Genomic DNA, 20,334 nt, shown 5'->3' with positions numbered 1-20,334 from the left:
AAACTTTTAATTAGATCAATGTGTTTCCTGAAAGGCCCAATTATCACTTCAGTAATGAAATCAATATCGTTAATCTTAGAGGGGTAAGCTAATTGCGCCAGAGCTGCATGCCCTTGAAAAGAAGATATAGCCATTTTAATGTTTTCAGTATCAAAGTGAAATTTCTTCTTGAAATCTTCATTAAACAACCTGCTGTTTGGCCAAAAGTTCAACTTTGGCAAATTTATCAATTTGAAAAGGTCTGCAAGTTCTTTATTATGATTACAAACAAAGAATTGATCATGAGAGTTCTTGTCTCCTTCTCTTAATGTTAATGCAATTAGGGAGTCATTTAATTGTATTTTCCCATCTCTATGAATGGAGGGCACAGCATTAAAATTGTTAGATATATAAGTAGGAATAGGTTTGTTAAAGGTAAGAAGGTTAAATTCTTCATAGTCACTACTATCTTCATTATAAGTTGTAAATAATTCTTCATTTGCATTCTCAGGTAAATCTACTTTACGGCGAGGGCGCTTAGGAGGAGGAGAATTGTCATTCCTTTTTGCAGTCAAACCACTTCTGCAATAGGAATGAAAACCTAGACTCAAATTTGATAATAAAAGTTTAACTGATGTCTATAATATGGCTCATGAATTTACAAATCAGGTTGGACAGCAGCAGACCTAGAAGGCTGAAGCCAGGCAATCGGGTTCTAGGCTCAAATGGCCTTCATCGGTTAATTCAGGTCAATCGGCATCCTCTCACTAATATCCCATGCTTAAATTTATATAGCCTCTACAGTAATCATCTTATATTATTTATATAGCCGACCTGTCAGAAATTCTTAAGACGCAGTTCCTCATGGTAAGGGGTAAACCATTGTATCGAAAGGAAACGAGTGTGATATAAAATTCTACCCATTAGCTGAGGTAGGCGCAATTATACCGCCTTTGACAGGAACCCCTTCAGTTAAATGTCGACGATAGGATCTCGGTGGGATAGGCGGAAGGTAGCGGCTAATAGGTAGCCTAGATTGACGTAGTATGTTAAACTCAAAGTTAGAAAAAGTTAGGCTAGTTAGGCTACTCGGCTCTTTGGAACGTAAGGCAAACCTAGTTAACACCTCACCTTACTACATTAATTACCTTCGGCATATAAGTATCTAGCCCTTATGATATTTAGGCTCACTTTAAACATACAGTAGTTTAGGATTATATGATAATGTACTTCGGTCTCGAAATTTATCTATTTTCAAACTTTTACGATTATAACTACCACACGGTCCGTACCGGCTCATGGTTTACCTTTTACTGCCATGCTTATGATGTCATCAGTCTATATCCGCTGCTATCCAAGACGTTTTTATATAAAAACAGAATATTAAACCTTACCCTTTCTCCACTAGTTTCAATAATGTTTGATTCTGTAATAATAACAATTGAAGAATTTCACTGTTGGAAGGTTCCTGGCTGGTTTCTTCTGTTTTGGGACATCTCTTCTTTTTGGGTTGTGCCGGTGGCATATTGTCATCATCACTAGTTTCGTTAAGATTATGCACATCTTCTGATACTACGACTTTTTTGGACTTTTTAATTGGTTGATTAAGTCGTTGTCCCTCGTAACAATAATTAGGGGAGGGTTGTAGTAATGGTGAGGTGTAACAGGTGTTGCCTGTGTCCTGTCAACTTCAAATATGGCAGTTTGGTTCCTGTCAACTCGCATGTCTCTGGTTGCTCCGCCCCGATGGGCGTGGTTTGTGCCCGCTTATGGCTGTCTGGGGGAGGAGCCAGGGGTGTGTCATAGCAAAACCAGTGGGTTTGAAAGGCTGAAGCCTCTCTCTCTAGAACTACCTCTGCTATTACCGGCGACTGTTTGACAGCTGCACCCAACTGGATCAGGTCAAACAGGGCTTCCTTGGAGGGCGAGCCTTTAAGCCCCAAGGAAGCCCAAAGCTGTAAGAGATCATCGTTAGTAACATGGTCATCAACAGGATCAATGCCCTCCCCCGGAGTAGGAGGGGGAGCTGCCCCGAGATTGGGAAACAAAAGAAGGGCCTGCGCTACCACTCGCCGGCCTCTTGCGAAAGACCGATCGAGTGGGAGCTTCGGAGGAGGTTCGGGCGGCGGAAGAAGAGTCCTTGGAACCTTCCTTCTTCAAGGCAACCCTTGAAGGAGAACGGTCACGCTTAGGCTTCTTCTTACGCCGCCGGGCAAACCTCTCCCACTGGGAGGTAGGCCACTCCCTGCACTCACTACAGGTATTATCCCTTTCACACCGTTGACCTCGACACTGCGGGCATAAGGAGTGAGGGTCCGTCTCGACCGCCGACATGAACGTTCCACAAGGGCGTTCGGGGAGTCCAGGGCACTTCCGCATGATGGGAAGGAAGGACGAGGCCAACTTCAAGCACACAAGCTGAAAGAAAAAGCAAAACAAAATTAAGGCTGTCAATAATGCGAGGGCGAATCAGAGACGTCTGCTCATCGCCCGAGCCAAAAGTGAAGTGAAGCAGTTCACCAGTGTGTGAGAGGGGGAGGGGTACTAGCTACCACTCCCCTACCCCCTTGCTAACTAGCGTGGGGGTAATTAACCCTCGTTAAAATTCTAATGGGTCGTCATTTCAGCTACACCGAAAGTAAAACCCCATGTAAATAGCTAAGGTTTGTATGGTTACGGAACAAATGAACGTTTAATCGGGGAACCTTCCTCTGAAGAAGGAATACGTTCCGGGCTGCTCCAATGACTACAGCCAGGACAGATACTCTGTTCTGAAGGAACTAACTTTCTTTTTAAAGGTCTCGAAACCTGACGCCGGGATTTTTTCTTAGCAAACGAGTCATCAGAAGAAGAGGAGAACTTAGTCTCACCTCTCTTATGGTAAGGACGTGCTTGAGGAGCAACGTCTGTAACCTCTGAGGGAACGTCTGTTCGTTGTTTAACGCCTATTGCTACCTTTGGTCTTGTGACATTCCTTTTCCCAGGGGCTGGGGAGCTTGAAAGCGGTCTCGGACTGGGTGAGCGACAAGCACGAACAGACACTGAACAAATTTCTACCACTTTTCACTTAAACACTTTCACTTTTCAAAATTTTGACATCAGACATAAGCTGATTTCTGTCTGAGGTCAGCGATTCGACATTTTTACCCAAAGCATGAATTACTTTCAACATATCTTTAAGAGAAGGTTCATTAGTGCAAGTAGGGGGTTCTGAAACTACCACTACAGGGGGAGGAAAAGGTTCAGGGGCATGGGAAGAAGACAATTCTAGCGAACGAGAAGAACTACTTCTACGCCTATCTCTCTCGGGTTTTCGAGTACTGTATACTTTTCAAATTCTAAAAACTCAAATTCAGATAAAACTACACACTCCTCGCATCGATCCCCTAATTGGCAAGCTTTACCTCTACAATTAACACAAATAGAGTGGGGATCGATGGAAGCCTTTGGAAGGCGCCTGTTACAATACTTTGAACATTTTCGATAAAAAGGGGAAGGGTCAGTAGGAGAAGGGTCAGCCATTATGGAAAATTCAAAAACGAGATCCAAAATCAAGCAAAGTTCAGCAACAGAAAATCAAAAAAGGGATTCAAGAGAATTCAAAGAAAATCCAGCGCAATGAAAGCCAAAAAACCATTACAAGTACTTCACCAATTACAGAAAACTTTTAGGTTTAGCGCAAGCACGGAACCATTGTTGACATTCCAATCGGCAGAGAAGATCTGAATCTTATCGAATATGTTTAGTATCCTGCCGACAGTTGGCGCTAGTGTACACCCAGCCAACCAACATAGTGATCGCCCGCGAGTTTTGAATCTGCCGACCATCGGAGACGTTAGCTACACATATATCCACCAGCTAAGTTAAATATCTAAAAACTATCCTATACAATATCTTCGATAGTTGAAAGGCAGCGAAAGCTATTAACAATAATCAGACAAAAGTTACTTCATCAAATTGTAGAATAAAGTAATATATCCACGAAAAGAATTTCAAGGTGTTGACTCGATCCACGACAGAGAATTTCTGAAGATGTTGGGAATGGTTCTAATAACCTACGAGTGATGGCGCTCATGTATGACCACCTACTGTAATGGCGGCGATCGCCACGAATTTTGAATTTCTGTCGTGCCACGTCAAAACGCGAGATTTAAGCGATATATATGTAACTACCAGGGAAGTTACACATTTAAAAATGGATTAATTACCCAAAAGTGTCCATAAAATGACAAATTCGAAAATAATTTGTATTTTTCCTAACCATACAAACCTTAGCTATTTACATTGGGTTTACTTTTTAGCGCAGCTGAAATGACGAGCCAATAGTTTTAACGAGGGTTAATTACCCCCCGGGCTAGTTAGCGGGGGGTAGGGGAAGGGTAGCTTGCTACCCCTCCCCCCCCCCCCCCCCCCGCACACCGGTGACTTGCTTCACTTCACTTAGAGGTAGGACTTGACTTGGGGGTCAGGGATGGCGGGCACATATGTGTAAGTAGCTAAGGTTTGTATGGTTAGGAAAAATACAAATTATCTTCGAATTTGTCATTTGTTCCGTAACCGAAATACAAACCACGCTATTTACATTGGGTGACTTACCCCTTATGAAAGGGTGGAAAGTCCCCAGCCTTACTGACTTCGGCTTGCCAGGGGGCTCGATCCCTCAGTGAGCAGCACTAGAGAAAGGTAGCCCCTGTACCTCACAATTTCCTAGCATCGCTAGGAACGAGTGGCCTACATAAGCAGTGTGTGGAGGAGAGTGTGACTCGTCCTATGAAGTTGACCTTGAGACCTTCAGATATGAATTCTAGGATAGGACGTTCCCAATACCACCTCGTCAGGGTATGGGAGACGCAACAGTATTAAGCTTAATACCAGGAGCACAAAGAAGCATGGGTTACCTGCAGAGGTCGAGGTCAGCTATGCGAGGACCAGGATGCTGCTTCCCCAAGAGAGGGGAGGATGAAGAAAGAAGTAAGGGTCAGACATACTCTTTCATTCACGCAGACTAAGACCGGGTAACAACGCCCTCAACCTACTGCTACTTGTCCAAAAAGGAGCCTGAGGTTAGACCAGCTGTTGTGCAGCCACCACAGGGCCGATAGAAAATGTATCGATGCTCCTGTGGGTCACGTCTTGCAGGTAGTGGGCTGTGAAGGTCGTCCGACGCTTCCAGACCCCAGCTTGAAGTACCTGCATCACAGAGAAGTTTCTCTTGAAGGCCAGGGATGTAGCAATACCCCTGACATCGTGGGCCCGAGGGCGACGTGACGGAGGAGGGTCAGGATTCAAGGCATGGTGGATAACCCTTCGAAACCAAGCCGAGATGGTGTTCCTGGTGACCCTCCTCTTAGTCCTGCCTGTGCTCACAAACAAAGCTCGCACTTGAGGACGGACTGCAGCCGTTCTCTTCAAGTAGTGCCTCGGACACCTCACTGGCCATAGTAGCAGCTGGTCTGGGTCGCTTGTTACAGAACGGAGACTCGCGATCCTGAAAGAGTCGAAGCGAGGATCCGGCACTCCAGGATTCTGAGTTTTGGCAACAAACTCAGGGACGAACCTGAACGTTACCTCCCCCCATCCCCTTGAATGGGCGATGTCGTACGAGAGACCATGAAGTTCACTAACCCGCTTGGCCGAAGCCAAAGCGAGTAGGAAAGCCGTCTTCCAAGACAGGTGGCGATCGGAGGCCTGGCGTAATGGTTCGAAGGGAGGTCTCTTAAGAGACCTGAGGACTCGAACCACGTTCCAAGGAGGAGGTCTCACTTCCGACTGGGGGCAGGTAAACTCATAGCTACGTATGAGTAAAGAGTTCTAGCGATGAAGAAATATCCACGCCCTTCAGTCTGAAGGCCAAGCTTAAGACTGAGCGATAGCCTTTCACTGCCGAGACAGAAAGGCGCATTTCTTCCCGCAGATGAACGAGGAAGTCCGCTATTGCTGGAATAGTGGCATCGAGTGGAGAGATACCCCTTCCACGACACCAACCACAAAAGACTCCCCACTTTGCTTGGTAGACTCACTTAGAGGACCTTCGCAGGTGCCGAAACATTCTCTCCGCAACCTGTTGCGAAAAGCCTCTCTCCGCAACCTGTTGCGAAAAGCCTCTCTCCGCAACCTGTTGCGAAAAGCCTCTCTCCGCAACCTGTTGCGAAAAGCCTCTCTCCGCAACCTGTTGCGAAAAGCCTCTCTCCGCAACCTGTTGCGAAAAGCCTCTCTCCATGAGGAGACGCTGGATAGTCTCCAGGCGTGAAGCCGAAGCGAGGCTACTGCCCTGTGAGGGACGCCGGAGTGGGGTTGTCTGAGAAGCTCGTGTCGTGGAGGAAGCTCCGTCAGGAGCTGCAGAAGGTCCGGAAACCATTCCGCGTGATGCTATAGAGGAGCTACCAGAGTCATCGAACAGTTGACCGATAGTCTGGTCCTGTTGAGCACCCTTCTCATCAGACAGAACGGTGGGAAGGCGTACACGTCGATGTTGTCCCACCGTTGCTGGAAAACATCTTGCCAGAGTGCCTTGGGGTCCGGGACTGGGGAGCAGTACAGAGGCAGCTTGAAGTTCAAAGCTGTCGCGAACAAGTCCACAGTCGGGGAACCCCACAAAGTCAGGACTTTGTTGGCTATCTGAGGATCCAAAGACCACTCGGTACTCACTATCTGCGAGGCCCTGCTCAGACTATCGGCGAGCACATTCCTCTTGCCAGGAAAGAAGCGAGCTGATAGTGTTATCGAGTGGATTTCGGTACACCTCAGAGTCTCTACTGCAAGATGGGATAGCTGCTGCGAAAAAGTGCCTCCCTGCTTGTTGATATAAGCCACTACCGTGGTGTTGTCGCTCATCACCACCATGGAGTGACCTGCCAGGGACCGTTGGAACTGCTGAAGAGCCAGAAAGACGGCCTTCAATTCTAGCAGGTTGATATGTAGGCACTTTTCTGATTCTGACCAAAGGCCTGAGGCCCTCTGGTTGAGAACGTGCGCCCCCCACCCTTCTTTTGACGCGTCCGAAAACAGAGTCAATTCCGGGGGGAGGACGAGAAGACTCGCTCCCTTCCGCAGGTTCTCGTCGACCAGCCATCATCGCAAGTCCGTTTGTTCCAGAGACCCCATTGGGATCAGAATGTCCGGGGAATCGAATCCTTGATTCCACCGGGACTTGAGCCGCCATTGAAGGGATCTCATCCTGAGGCGGCTGTTTGGAACCAGACGAGCCAGGGAGGATAGGTGACCTAAGAGACGCAACCACGATTGGGCGGGGAGTTCTTCTCGCCTGAGGAAGGGTTCCCCCACCCTCCTCAGCCTTGCTATCCGGTCGTCTGATGGAAAGGCTTTGTGGAGATTGGTGTCTATTAGCATGCCTAGATAAACCAGTCGTTGGGACGGCTGCAGAGAGGACTTCTCGATGTTTACCACGATCCCCAGATCCTGGCAAAGATCCAGAAGCCTGTCTCCGTGCCGAAGAAGGGTCGACTCTGAGTCTGCTAGGATCAGCCAATCGTCCAGATAACGAAGGAGACGAATGCCGTTCCTGTGCGCCCAAGATGAAATCAGGGTGAACACTCTGGTGATCACCTGAGGAGCTGTGGAGAGACCGAAACACAGCACCTTGAACTGGTAGATCTTGTAGTTTAGGCAAAATCTCAGGTACCTCCTGGAAGACGGATGGATTGGGATCTGGAAGTACGAGTCCTTTAGATCCAGTGTGCATATGAAGTCTTGTGGTCTCACCGCAAGTCTGACCGTGTCTGCTATCTCCATACTGAACCGGGTTTGCTTGACAAACCCGTTCAGAGCTGAGAGGTCGATGACAGGTCTCCAGCCTCCAGACGCCTTCTTTACAAGAAAGAGTCGACTGAAGAAGCCTGGGGAGCCGTCGACGACCTCCTGGAGAGCACCCTTTTCGAGTATGGTCTCAACTTCGGCCTGAAGGGCCAGCCCCTTTGCCGATCCCGTGGCATAGGAGCTCAACGACACTGGATTCGCTGTCAGGGGAGGTTGAGATGTTGTGAACGGGACGCGATAGCCTTGGCCGATCACTGAGACCGTCCAAGCATCGGCCCCGTGTTGCTGCCACCTGCGGACGCAACGCTGAAGGCATCCCCCCACAGGTGGACACGCAGGGGGACTGCCACCCCTAGAGCTTGCGGCCGCCACACCTGGGAGTCTTGCCTCCCCTGAAGGACTTACCGCCCTTCTTGACCTTGGCTGGAAAGGGCTGGGGCTTAGACACCACCTTCTTAACTGCCGGTGCCTGCTTTGGAGCCTTACGAGGCTGCTGCTGCTGTTGCGGCGGAGCTGGAGGCTTATAGGGCCGAGCTGTAAGGGCCCTATGGAGGAGGGAGTCCGTGCTGGATTTCCTCCACCTCTCAGCCGTTCGCTCCATGTCTTGAGGCTCAAACAGGTTCTCCCCCAGAAGGGAAGCATGTCGGAGCCTACACATCCACGGCGGGGACCTTCGGATGGAATCTCTCGGACACAGCACGCGACGCTTCAACACCGAGTTGGCCCACAGGGTGGTAACCTGGTGCGCCAAAAACTCGGAGTGGGTGCCCGAGAGCAAGGTCTCCAGGGCCTTCCTATTGGTCTCCTTGGACAAGTCCTCCGAGCGCAATAGGATGCCCAGAGATCCTAGCCAAAAGTCCAGCCACGAAGTGGCCTGCATGGCATACTTAGCGACCTTCTCGTGGCTAAGGATCTCTGCCGCCGAGAACGACACCTGCCGGGCAGAGAGCTTCTCAAGGGGAACTCCCTTCGCCAGCTCCTCCACAGAGTGATGGAGAGGAAGAGCGAGGCTGGACTCACCCAGAATCTCGAAATACCTCCTCTGCTGAAGACGAGAAGGAGGGATGAGCTTGTTCCCGGCAGAGGAACGACTGGAGGAGGCAAGAAGTGCGAGCTGAGCGTTGGCCCTAGCTCTGGCACTCCTCAGACCCCGAGACCAGGGCAGAGCCGCACTGGACTTAGGGGCCTTCCGAACGTCAAACACTTCATCTAAGATAGTGTCTTTGCCTTCACGGGGGGCGATGACGGGATCCATAAGCCCGTTAAGTTGCCTTATCAGGCTTAGGACCTGCCAGAAGGCATGTTCGGATTCCTGCTGATCTCCTCCCTGCGGGCTGGCAGCTAAGTCTCCTGTCCCAGGGATCTCTTCCTGGGGTGAAGTGTGGACGTTCCCCCGGGGAGCCGTTGGTTCCTGGCGAATCCTCGAAGATGACTTCGGGACGGTCTTGGAGTCCTTGGATTCTCTCCTGGGAGGGATACAGGATCCCAACAAAGAGGTTTGAGGAGCCCCTTCCTCACGAGACGATTCTCCTCCATGAAGCGAAGTCTCCCCCCTTGGTGCCGAGGGGAAGACTACCGCTTCACTGGACTCACCCGAGGACGGAAAGGCCTCGTCCACGGGAGAAGGAGAAAGCACTCGAGCAGGAGAAGGGGGCTTCGCGACAGACCTCTTGGGAACCAACTTCGCCCTGGGGGAAGTCACCACGAAATCCACTCCTCTCTTTCTCTTCAGCGTAGGAGAGACAGCCGTTGGTTTGTTACCCTGGTCAGTGATTACTAGCTTCATAACCCTCACTAACGCCCGCGCCAGAGGACCAAACTAAGTCTGTTGCTCCAAGGACACAGAGTCCGAAATCCTCGCTAAAGGGAAAGGGATCGGGCGATCCCTTGGAGTGGACACCACAGTACCTGCCTGAAAAGAAGGTAGGGAAGAATGATGCACTAACCTCTCCTCAGTATCATCCTTGTCCTGCACTACAATCCTGTGTTTGGGTGGAGGCGATCCCGAGCGTTGTCTAAGAACACGCATTCCTGCTGCTACCACCGGCTGCGAAATTCGCCGCGAACGATGGTCGCGCAAGGGCGAACGGTCGCGCGGGCGCGCAGGTGGATGATCACGCGGGCACGCAGGCGAATGATCGCGCGGGCGTGCAGGCGAGTGGGCGCGAGGGTGTACAGGTGAATGATTGCGTGTCCGAGTCGGCGAACGAAAGCGTTGGCGCGATGGTGAGAAAACGCGCTGCTGCGTGGGTGAGGAAGATCACTGGCGATGTAGATCAACAGGCGATCGGTGGTGAGCTGGCGAGTGCTGACGCGCAGGTGGGCGATGGCGCGTTGTCGCATGCTAACGCGTTGGTGAGCGATAGCACGCAGCACGCGCAGGTGAGTGATCGCGCGATGGCGAGCTAGTAGATGGCGAACCATGTCCCTTCAGAACCTCTGGCCGACGAAGCGTTGGAGAACGCGTGCGCGCAGGTTGTAAATCGCGCGGGCAGTCCGGAGATCGCCGATAAACAGGTGATCGCTGATGCGTAGGAGAACGCTGATGAATAGGCGATACTAAAATCGCCTGTGCGCGCTGGCGAGCAGGTGATCGCTGGCGTGTAGGTGATCGTTGACGCGTAGGAGAACGCTGATGAATAGGCGATACTAAAATCGCCTGTGCGCGCTGGCGAGCAGGTGAACGCTGGCGAGCAGGTGATCGCTGGCGCGTAGGTAATCGCTGGCGAGCAGGAAATCTCTGGCGAGCAGGAGGGCGACGCGTGAGATCCTGTGAAGGAACAGGTGGCACGGAGCGTTCACGAACAGGAACAGGAAGATCGTAGGCGCGTGGGGGAACATGTGCTTTTGACACACGCGCTGGAGAACGCGAACGTTGTTGCGTAGACACAGGATGAGAGAGCTCAGGAGACTGATGGCGCGCAGGGAGTTCAACAGGAACTGCAGGATGGTCAGAGACCACAGGGCGATGATCCTCAAAAGAGCGCTGACGCTCAGAAGAGCGCTGACGAGCAGGAGAGCGCTGTTGAGGAGGGCGAACATTAGGAGAGCGCCGGCGAACAGGTGAGCGCCGACGAGCAGGAAAGCATTGACGAGCAGAAGAGCGCCGACGAGCAGGAGAGCGCTGACGATCAGGAGAGCGCTGACGAGCAGGAGAGCGCCTATGCGCTAGCATTGCACGTGGAAGGGAAGAATCCCTTTGCCCCGAAGGGACCGTTGCCCGTCGGGTGACGAGTTCCCCAGAAGGTGAAGATCTAGCAGGAGTTGGAGAACGGTCTGCAGAGAGGTCCAAAGGAGCAGGAGCTGTAGGCTGAGTACGACGAGGAGAGTCCCCTTCGGAGGAAGAAGATCCAAAAAGGCGCCTCTTAACCCCCTTATAAGAGGAAGGGAGGCCCTTGCGACGCAGCGAACGGTGAGCCTTACGGCGGAGGCGGCCACGGGGAAGATCATCAGGACCATCAGTCCTCCGAAGGGGAGTCTCAGTCAAAGCACTTCCCTTAGAAGAAAGCTGAACAGCAGAAGAGCCCGTAGGACTCACTTCCCCCTTCGAAGGATGTACGGAAGGGGGAGGAGAGCCATCAGCACCATCATCCTCAACTGCACCTGCAGAGGATTGCCCAGCCACGTCGGAGGCCTCTCCCACCACGACGTCGACGATAGACAGAGGATCTACCTCTGCTACCGCCGGCGACTGCTTAACGGTGGCCCCCAACGAGACAAGGTCAATCAAGGTGACCCTGGAGGGCAAGCCCTTAAGCCCCAGGGAAGCCCAAATCTGTAAGAGATCATCATTAGACAAGGAGTTATCAATGGCCTCCCCCGGAGGAGGAGGGGGAACCGCCCCGCTATGGGAGGCGACGCCCTCTCCCCCCACCCAAGGTCGGGAAACAGAACTAGGGCCTGTGCTACCACTCGGCCGACTCTCCTTAGGAGCCGGTCGAGGGGGAGCTTCAGAGGAGGTTTGGGCGGCGAAAGAAGAATCCCGAGAACCTTCCTCCTTCAAGGCAACCCCCGAAGGAGAACGGTCTCTCTTGGACTTCTTCTTACGCCGGCAGCCAAACCTCTCCCACTGGGAGGCAGACCACTCCCTACACTCACAACACATGTTTTCCTGGTCACACCGTTGGCCCCGACACTGAGGACAAAGGGTGTGAGGGTCCGTATCTAAGGCCGACATAAAGGTCCCACAAGGGCGGCCGGCAACACCAGGGCACGTACGCATTGTAAGATAATAATAACGAAAGTCAACTTCAAACCAACACACAAGCTGTAGAAAAGAAAAAGCAGAAAAAAGATTAAAGGCTGTCAACGAGGACGATGAACAGACACGTCTGTTCACCGCCGAGCCAAAAGTGAAGTGAAGCAAGTCACCGGTGTGTGGGGGGGGGGGGGGAGGGGTAGCAAGCTACCCTTCCCCTACCCCCCGCTAACTAGCGCGGGGGTAATTAACCCTCGTTAAAACTATTGACTCGTCATTTCAGCTGCGCTAAAAGGTAAACCCAATGTAAATAGCGTGGTTTGTATTTCGGTTACGGAACAAATATGCAATTTACAAATAGTGACACTTCAGAGTAATCACTCAATTTTTGATTAAGTGTATTTAGAATATACAGTATATCAAATGTACACTGGCATCACGAACTTCAGTTTATGTACGCTGGCATCACAAATTCTGTTTGGTTGACTATGCTGACATGTCAGTTCCAAGTCGTTTAGTGAGGAAACCAATCTATTTTCTTTTTATAACCCCTTCCCCCCTCTTCAACATATCTTGCTAATTATTGCTTTCCCAGAATTTAAATAACTACCTAATTACTGTGTAAGAAGATGAGAACTGCAGGATTGCATTATATTGGAGTAAATGGAGAGTGTGGTGTTGTAAACAATTACAAAAGAAATAGTTTTTCCCTAGGTTACATTGCCCTGTAATACAGTACAATAATAGCAAAAAAATTTTTTTGGATAATATGGGAGTTATGGAAATTGGTCAGTAATTCGTTGGACTAAGTTACAACAAACACATTATTTGTGATTTATATTTAGGGTTTATGATCTGGGGTTTGCCCCTGGCTAAGTCTGTGACCTGGGAACTTAGAGGTTAGGTTAGATGATGCGTGTTAAGTTACATGCCCTTTTGAATGAATCCCAAAATTTCAATTTTTGTGCAGGAAAAACTTTACGGAGCCTTTGTAGTTTGTTGGGACAGTAAAAAACCAAATTTTACAGACACAAGAACATCACCTAACCGAATGTTTCCTACCTTACCTAACCTAACCTAAGGTTCTCCACCTAACCTTACCTAGGAGCCGGATCCTTAGACTGCCGTACTCATATCTTACCCTGTCCCAACGAACTACATTCACCACAACTTTACTCGCAGGAAAAACTCCTAACTTATAGTTATTGTGATTTTAATTCCTTTTACCTTTATTTCAGTTGTAAATAATAAGGTTTTTCTCTGTTTTCGAACACCCATAATCCTCGGTTCCTTCCCGTATCCGTTGGGAACAAGAGAACGGTTTATTTGTAACGGAAATAAAGGTCAAATTTGTTGAAAGCACAATCTACCATAAGAAAAACTTTTCTATTAGAAATATTGTACCGTCCTAAACTATTATCGACAAATAAACAGAATATATTCCTATGACCCTACTAAAGGAATTTAGTTGAATTGATAACCACGGCAGAACATTCAACTAAGAAAAAAAATTACTTAAGTGCACTAGAAGCAGGATTGTCTATTATACAATACAAGTTAAGATCTTTAAGGTTAAATTATGGGGAAGCATGGTAAACATTTTGCAGATAGGCCTAAATATGAGGCCAAAATTCCATAATTCAAAACAATGCCTTACTTAATTCAAGTTACCTGATTTCAGTTTAGCAGAACGTATGGAACAAAGGTTCGACTCGTTTTGTGTATGCTGACGCTAGCTGGTACCAGTTCCCAACTTGGCTATTCGCATGTCAATTTCAAAGACTATATACTGAAGGTCCGAAGGAAGATGGGAAGGCTCAAAATATGAATGTTAATACACTAGCTGGCAACTCCAAAGTTAATACACTAGTTTGACCGTTCAGTATTCAGATGGCGTTGGAGGTATATCGTTTGTCGTCTGTTTGTTTATATTCAGAATTTGACAGCTGACACAAACGAAATCATGGCGCCAGCAGTGAATAAGTGTTTTTTTTTTTTTTTGTAATAAACGAAAAGAAACCGATCCTCATTATGTGTTTCCCAGGTTCCCTAAGGATAAAGAACGGTGAGTACTAAGAATATAATACATGAAACGTGCCAATAATGAGTAAGCCCCACTGATAATGGATATAAGATTAAGGCCAGGCATCCATAATACACTTTTCTCAAACATTTTTATTTGGTCATAAAACTATTGAAAAAATGTATTTCTCGGGAGCTGACATATTTGGCGTAAGGAACGTGTTTAGTGGTATGTATTATATTTAACTTTGATTTAACTAAGTGTACGAATATTTCATCATGTTTGCACATCTGAGTAGCATTACAGGAGTATACTGCTTCAACATATTATTTTGTTAGTATTCCTTGTCTTCTTATTTTTTTCTATTTCCTAAATAAAAACTAATATTTTACAGTATTTGTAAACTATTTGTTTGTATTTGTATTTTCATGAACATTGAAAGAGTGTTTACTGTCTGTGCTTTCTATGTTTGCAGACTTGCTTTGTCTTATGTTTGCACGATGTATTCAATTCATGATGAAATCGTTTTTTTAGTATTATGTTTTCTCATATTTATAATTATATTAGAGTTTATTTGCATGTAATTCATGATGCAATTTTAGCTTGTTAGTATGTTATATATTTGTTTTGGGGGGTCGGGGTTTACAATTTTTATATGTGCAATATTATTTACTGTTATTTTTTCTTATGTACTATTTATTAAAGTTCCTTTGATGTGATTTATCTTTCATTTTTGGTTGGCTTGTATGCTACCTTATTTCTATTTCCACCTTTTGATTATTTTCTATGTGTGATTCAATTTAATGATATATTTTATTCTTTTGTTTGTATATCTATACATTTTTAGTTTATATTACTAAAGAGTATACATGAGTGCATCATGCATTTCCGGTTCAATAAAAAAATACAATTGTGTTTTATATACACCTAATATCATTCTACAATGGCCTACAAACTGTAATCAAATGTATGCCTACACATCACATATGACTAAGTTTAACAAATCAGATATACAGTATGTTTTACTTTATTCGAACGTGAAATTGTATAGAATATTTAGAAAGGATTTTAATATACAATACTTAAAATTGTAAGAAAATGAACTAAATTATAGGAGATATAGCTATTAAGTTTCTAAAAAAAAAAGACTGAGAAACATAAGGATATGTATACTTAATCTATAAATGTACCTATTTGTAAAATTACAATTTAGTTATCTAAAATTTCAGAACGTCATAAATATAAGAATAAAATTTACTGATGTAGTAATGCAAATTATGAAATATGTCGCAAATTTACAATCGAACTCCATCCTATATTCCCGTAAGGATTACGGCTCTGAATGTTTAACCGCTCACTTATAAGGTTTCAGCCAGTCCTTGAACTGTGAATCTTTCAGCCATTCCTGGTTGAAAGATTGTTGATACCATGTTTTCACCTTTTTTTCGGTGGTGTGCTAATTCCACTACAACCTGGTGTAGGATCATCTGAGTCACTCATTGTTGAATTATTCAGCCCCAACAAAAATGTCACTATATGAAAGACAAAATAGCGTGGCCGTATTACTTTCAACAATGCACAAACACGAGTAAGAGAGCTTACGCTGCGTAACCAGTGTGACCACTCAAGATTTTGGAAATTCCTAAGATTGCTACCTAAAAATTCCCAAGATTCATAAAAAAAAATCCCAACATTCATTAAATACAATTAATTTCAATAAAATACATTAAGGAACATACCTTACTATTGAAGAAATATTTGCTCCCTCTCAGTCTCACTATCCGATTCATCAGCGGCAGCACCAGCATACAATGTTGTAATTTCTCCTTTTTGTCGCCCCTCTTCTCTTTCCACATACCGCTTGTGGCACTTTCCAGTTTTTACATCATTAATGAGAGATTTTGAGGGCTGCCACAAATAACAGGGTGTGTCTTGGCGGGAAATTGCTTGCTTTGCAAGCAATCGGTTTGATGCTGTGGTTACACTTAGTCTGTTTGTTTGTTTGGTTTTAATAACATTAAGTTTTGAAAATACCCTCTCTACGCATGCAGAAGAGTGAGGGAGGGCTAACAGGCAGCACATAAATCTAGAAAGCAGCTCAAATTTGGGCTTGAGGTTACCGTCAGTAACTCTTTTAAGTTCCACCCAAAATGAAGTTGGATTTTCACAAATGTTTTGTAATGAGTCTTTTGAATACAATAAATCTCTCCATTGGTCTTCTAAAGTATCGAGTTCCTCTTCCTTTACGAGGTTTGGGAAACAGATTCCCAAATTCACTATAGCATCTGCTTCCCTTTCAGGAGAAAGAGCTTCTTTTGGATCAATGATTTTGATTAATGAAAGAACACTGTCCTTACGGAATGAGAATCTTTTTCTCATTTGAGAGCATAGTTCCACTAAAAAGGCATGGCAATCAAGGCGAAATCTTTCATCATTGTGTTTCAGTGGGTCTTTAAGCAAACTTGCTTTGCATCTGCCCCCAAGATTAATGTCACAAGTTTTCTTGTAGACAGATTTATCTTTTGGATTAATGTCAGCCAGGTTTACAGAACTGATTACTTTATCTGACACAAACATAGCCAATATACTTCTGTATTCATCAGATATGGTATTAAAGAGCGTTGGTAATCTAAAATATTCTGATTGAAATTCAAGATTCATTTTGTCTATCTTTGGAATTACATAGTTAAGGAATTCCAACAAATGCTTAGTTCCTGAAGTCACCATTGTTTTGTAAATGTTAGCAGTGCCATCAATTTTATCTGTCTTTGATTCTGATTCGAAAAACAGCAGCAGTGCATCCCATTGCTCTAAAATTCGAGCTATAACTGCCCCCCTTGATAACCATCGAGTTCTTTATTTCAGTTGTGAATAATAAGGTTTTTCTCTGTTTTCGGCCACCCATAATCCTCGGTTCCTTCCCGTATCCGTTGGGAACAAGAGAACGGTTTATTTGTAACGGAAATAAAGGTCAAATTTGTTGAAAGCACAATCTACCATAAGAAAAACTTTTCTATTAGAAATATTGTACCGTCCTAAACTATTATCGACAAATAAACAGAATATATTCCTACGACTCTACTTGAGTCTACTAAAGGAATTTAGTTGAATTGATAACCACGGCAGAACATTCAACTAAGAAAAAAAATTACTAAAGTGCACTAGAAGCAGGATTGTCTATTATACAATACAAGTTAAGATCTTTAAGGTTAAATTATGGGGAAGCATGGTAAACATTTTGCAGATAGGCCTAAATATGAGGCCAAAATTCCATAATTCAAAACAATGCCTTACTTGAATTCAAGTTACCTGATTTCAGTTTAGCAGAACGTATGAAACAAAGGTTCGACTCGTTTTGTGTATGCTGACGCTAGCTGGTACCAGTTCCCAACTTGGCTATTCGCATGTCAATTTCAAAGACTATATACTGAAGGTCCGAAGGAAGATGGGAAGGCTCAAAATATGAATGTTAATACACTAGCTGGCAACTCCAAAGTTAATACACTATAAGTCTGTCCAGAATGTCATGAAACATAGAGTAGGTTTCCGACGTTGCCGCTTTGCGCCAATTTCATTCATTAAATCTCACTTAAGGCGAAAAAAACAGTGTAGATTAGGCATACACTATGCCACATCTCTCTCTGTCTCAGGTCAGGAAGGTTAAGTAGCTTATCACTTTGGTTCTGATACCCAAGCGTGACGGTTTAAGATGGAAGGCTCCCCACGACAGCAATTAAGTACTCAGATGCAAGAAGTCATATTCAATGTCCACGAGTACTTCAAAAGGGAGAAAGAAGACAAAACTGTTATGCATGGCTTTGACAAGGCAGTACAACGTACAATGGATGCAACTAAGCAGTGCAGAAGTTCGATATATCGCATTTGTAAGGAAGGAAAAGACAGCTTAGAAGAAAATGAAGCTCCCGTTTTTAACGTAAAGAAAATGAAAAGCCCATAACTGTAACCAACATCGATGGATTTGATCAGTGCGTTTTACGAAGGACAGTTCTCGGTTATTATGTCAGAAAGGAAATTCCAACGCTGGATAGCATTCTACTTGAAGTCAAAGAAAATATTGGATTTAGTGGATGCAGAGAATCTTTACGTAAGATACTTAAAGAAATTGGATTTAAATACGGAAGAGTTAACGGGCGGAAATTTCTACTGAGGATAAGTGATATTGCATGTGCCAGGACCAAGTTCCTACGTGACATGAAAGATATTAGGGCTACAGGAAAAAAATTCTGTTATATTTCTGGATGAAACCTGGATTAATCAGAATTACACAGTCACCAAGTGTTGGATGGATGAAAGTTCGTCAGGAACAACTGGAATAAACCCACCAAGCGGGAAAGGGAATAAAATTATCATTTTGCATGCTGGATCTGAGCAAGGATTCGTGCCAAATGCACAGTTTGTATTCCAAGCAAAGAACGACAGTGACTATCACCACCAAATGAATCACATTGTATTCGAAAAATGGTTTCGAGAGCAGCTCATACCCAATATACCACAACAGTCCGTCATAATTATGGACAACGCATCATACCATTCAGTGCAAAGTGACAAACCTCCTACCATGGCAAGCACAAAGGGAGCGATCCAAGACTGGTTAAGAAATAAAGGTGAAAATACCCCAGAATATCTGACGAAGTGTGAATTGCTTGAAATGGTGAAAGCAGTGAAACATGGAGATGCTCCAAAACATGTCATCGACAAAATAGATTTGGAAAAAGGTCACAGGGTCGTAAGGCTGCCACCTTATCACTGCCATTATAGTGTAATTGAACTCATTTGGGTGCAGATTAAGGACTATGTAGCCAAAAGGAATACATTTAAAATGGCAGATCTAGCATCTTTGCTGCAAGTGGCACTGTCATGCGTGACAGCAGAAAATTGGAAAAATGCCGTTAATCATGTTGAAGACATCATTATAAAAGACACAGAGAATGATGTTGCTATGAATCAGTTTGTTGATTAATTTGTTAAAGAAGTAACTTCATCTGATGAAGAATAGTATAGAACACATTTAATGCTGAAAAACACTGGAGGATTGTCTTGATTTAATTTAATGAAAACTTCTGTTTTATTTTGTTGTTTAGTTTTATCCTGTGACGGTAAACAACACATATTTTTGTAAACAATTTATTTTATGGGAAAATCTTTATCGATTTCACTGCATACATTTGTTTTACTCCTTGTTTCTATGTTAACATTTACAAAACAATGGTGACTTCAGGAACTAAGCATTTGTTGGAATTCCTTAACTATGTAATTCCAAAGATAGACAAAATGAATCTTGAATTTCAATCAGAATATTTTAGATTACCAACGCTCTTTAATACCATATCTGATGAATACAGAAGTATATTGGCTATGTTTGTGTCAGATAAAGTAATCAGTTCTGTAAACCTGGCTGACATTAATCCAAAAGATAAACCTGTCTACAAGAAAACTTGTGACATTAATCTTGGGGGCAGATGCAAAGCAAGTTTGCTTAAAGACCCACTGAAACACAATGATGAAAGATTTCGCCTTGATTGCCATGCCTTTTTAGTGGAACTATGCTCTCAAATGAGAAAAAGATTCTCATTCCGTAAGGACAGTGTTCTTTCATTAATCAAAATCATTGATCCAAAAGAAGCTCTTTCTCCTGAAAGGGAAGCAGATGCTATAGTGAATTTGGGAATCTGTTTCCCAAACCTCGTAAAGGAAGAGGAACTCGATACTTTAGAAGACCAATGGAGAGATTTATTGTATTCAAAAGACTCAAAATCTCTCATTAATGATGTAAAAACTGGAAAGTGCCACAAGCGGTATGTGGAAAGAGAAGAGGGGCGACAAAAAGGAGAAATTACAACATTGTATGCTGGTGCTGCCGCTGATGAATCGGATAGTGAGACTGAGAGGGAGCAAATATTTCTTCAATAGTAAGGTATGTTCCTTAATGTATTTTATTGAAATTAATTGTATTTAATGAATGTTGGGATTTTTTTTTATGAATCTTGGGAATTTTTAGGTAGCAATCTTAGGAATTTCCAAAATCTTGAGTGGTCACACTGCTTAATAGATGGAGCCATTCATTTGGGATGGAAGTATCTGGCATCTTTTCATAGCACACTCTTCCTTCAAGTATATAATCTTTGGGCAAATCCTTTAGCAAAATATTCCACAGTGTAACTTCATAATCCTTGTAACTAAAATGTAAAGAAAGATTTCAAAGGCTGCGTTCTTTATATTTGGTGCTCTTGCTATACAGCATGTCTTTAGAAGTAAACGAAGATATCAAAGACTGCGTTCATTATGTTTGGTAAATAGGTCACATTGTAGATCATTGGTGCAATGGTGCCAGATATGG

General features: G+C 44.9%; 2 protein-coding genes across 2 annotated transcripts in view; one reads left to right on the top strand and one right to left on the bottom strand.

The window, feature by feature from the left end:
* The window catches only part of LOC137655578 (uncharacterized), a 133,994-nt gene extending 120,198 nt beyond the window's left edge, over nt 1–13,796 (top strand). Inside the window, exon 10 of the mRNA XM_068389480.1 lies at nt 13,635–13,796. Coding sequence (XP_068245581.1) covers nt 13,635–13,781 — 147 coding nt within the window. The 3' untranslated portion in view covers nt 13,782–13,796. The remainder of the gene's footprint in view (nt 1–13,634) is intronic.
* Nucleotides 13,797–15,719: 1,923 nt separating this feature from the next.
* Nucleotides 15,720–18,347, bottom strand: LOC137638902 (uncharacterized). The gene is made up of 2 exons (XM_068371297.1): nt 18,262–18,347; nt 15,720–16,830 (listed from the first exon to the last, which is right to left on the bottom strand). Exons 1-2 carry the CDS (start codon nt 18,345–18,347, stop codon nt 15,720–15,722), a joined length of 1,197 nt encoding a protein of 398 aa, XP_068227398.1.
* Nucleotides 18,348–20,334: the final 1,987 nt, after the last annotated feature.

Source organism: Palaemon carinicauda, chromosome 1, assembly GCF_036898095.1.
Source record: "Palaemon carinicauda isolate YSFRI2023 chromosome 1, ASM3689809v2, whole genome shotgun sequence".
In the NCBI taxonomy this organism is placed as follows: domain Eukaryota; kingdom Metazoa; phylum Arthropoda; class Malacostraca; order Decapoda; family Palaemonidae; genus Palaemon; species Palaemon carinicauda.
This window is presented reverse-complemented; position numbering and strand designations above follow the sequence as displayed.

Excerpts from the sequence above, each read along its gene's own strand:
- LOC137638902 (XM_068371297.1), bottom strand. The coding sequence starts at position 18,347 with ATGATAATTTTATTCCCTTTCCCGCTTGGTGGGTTTATTCCAGTTGTT. Across the intron at positions 16,831-18,261 it reads ATCCAACACTTGGTGACTGT|AACTCGATGGTTATCAAGGG; the intron begins GTAATTCTGATT and ends ACTGAAATAAAG.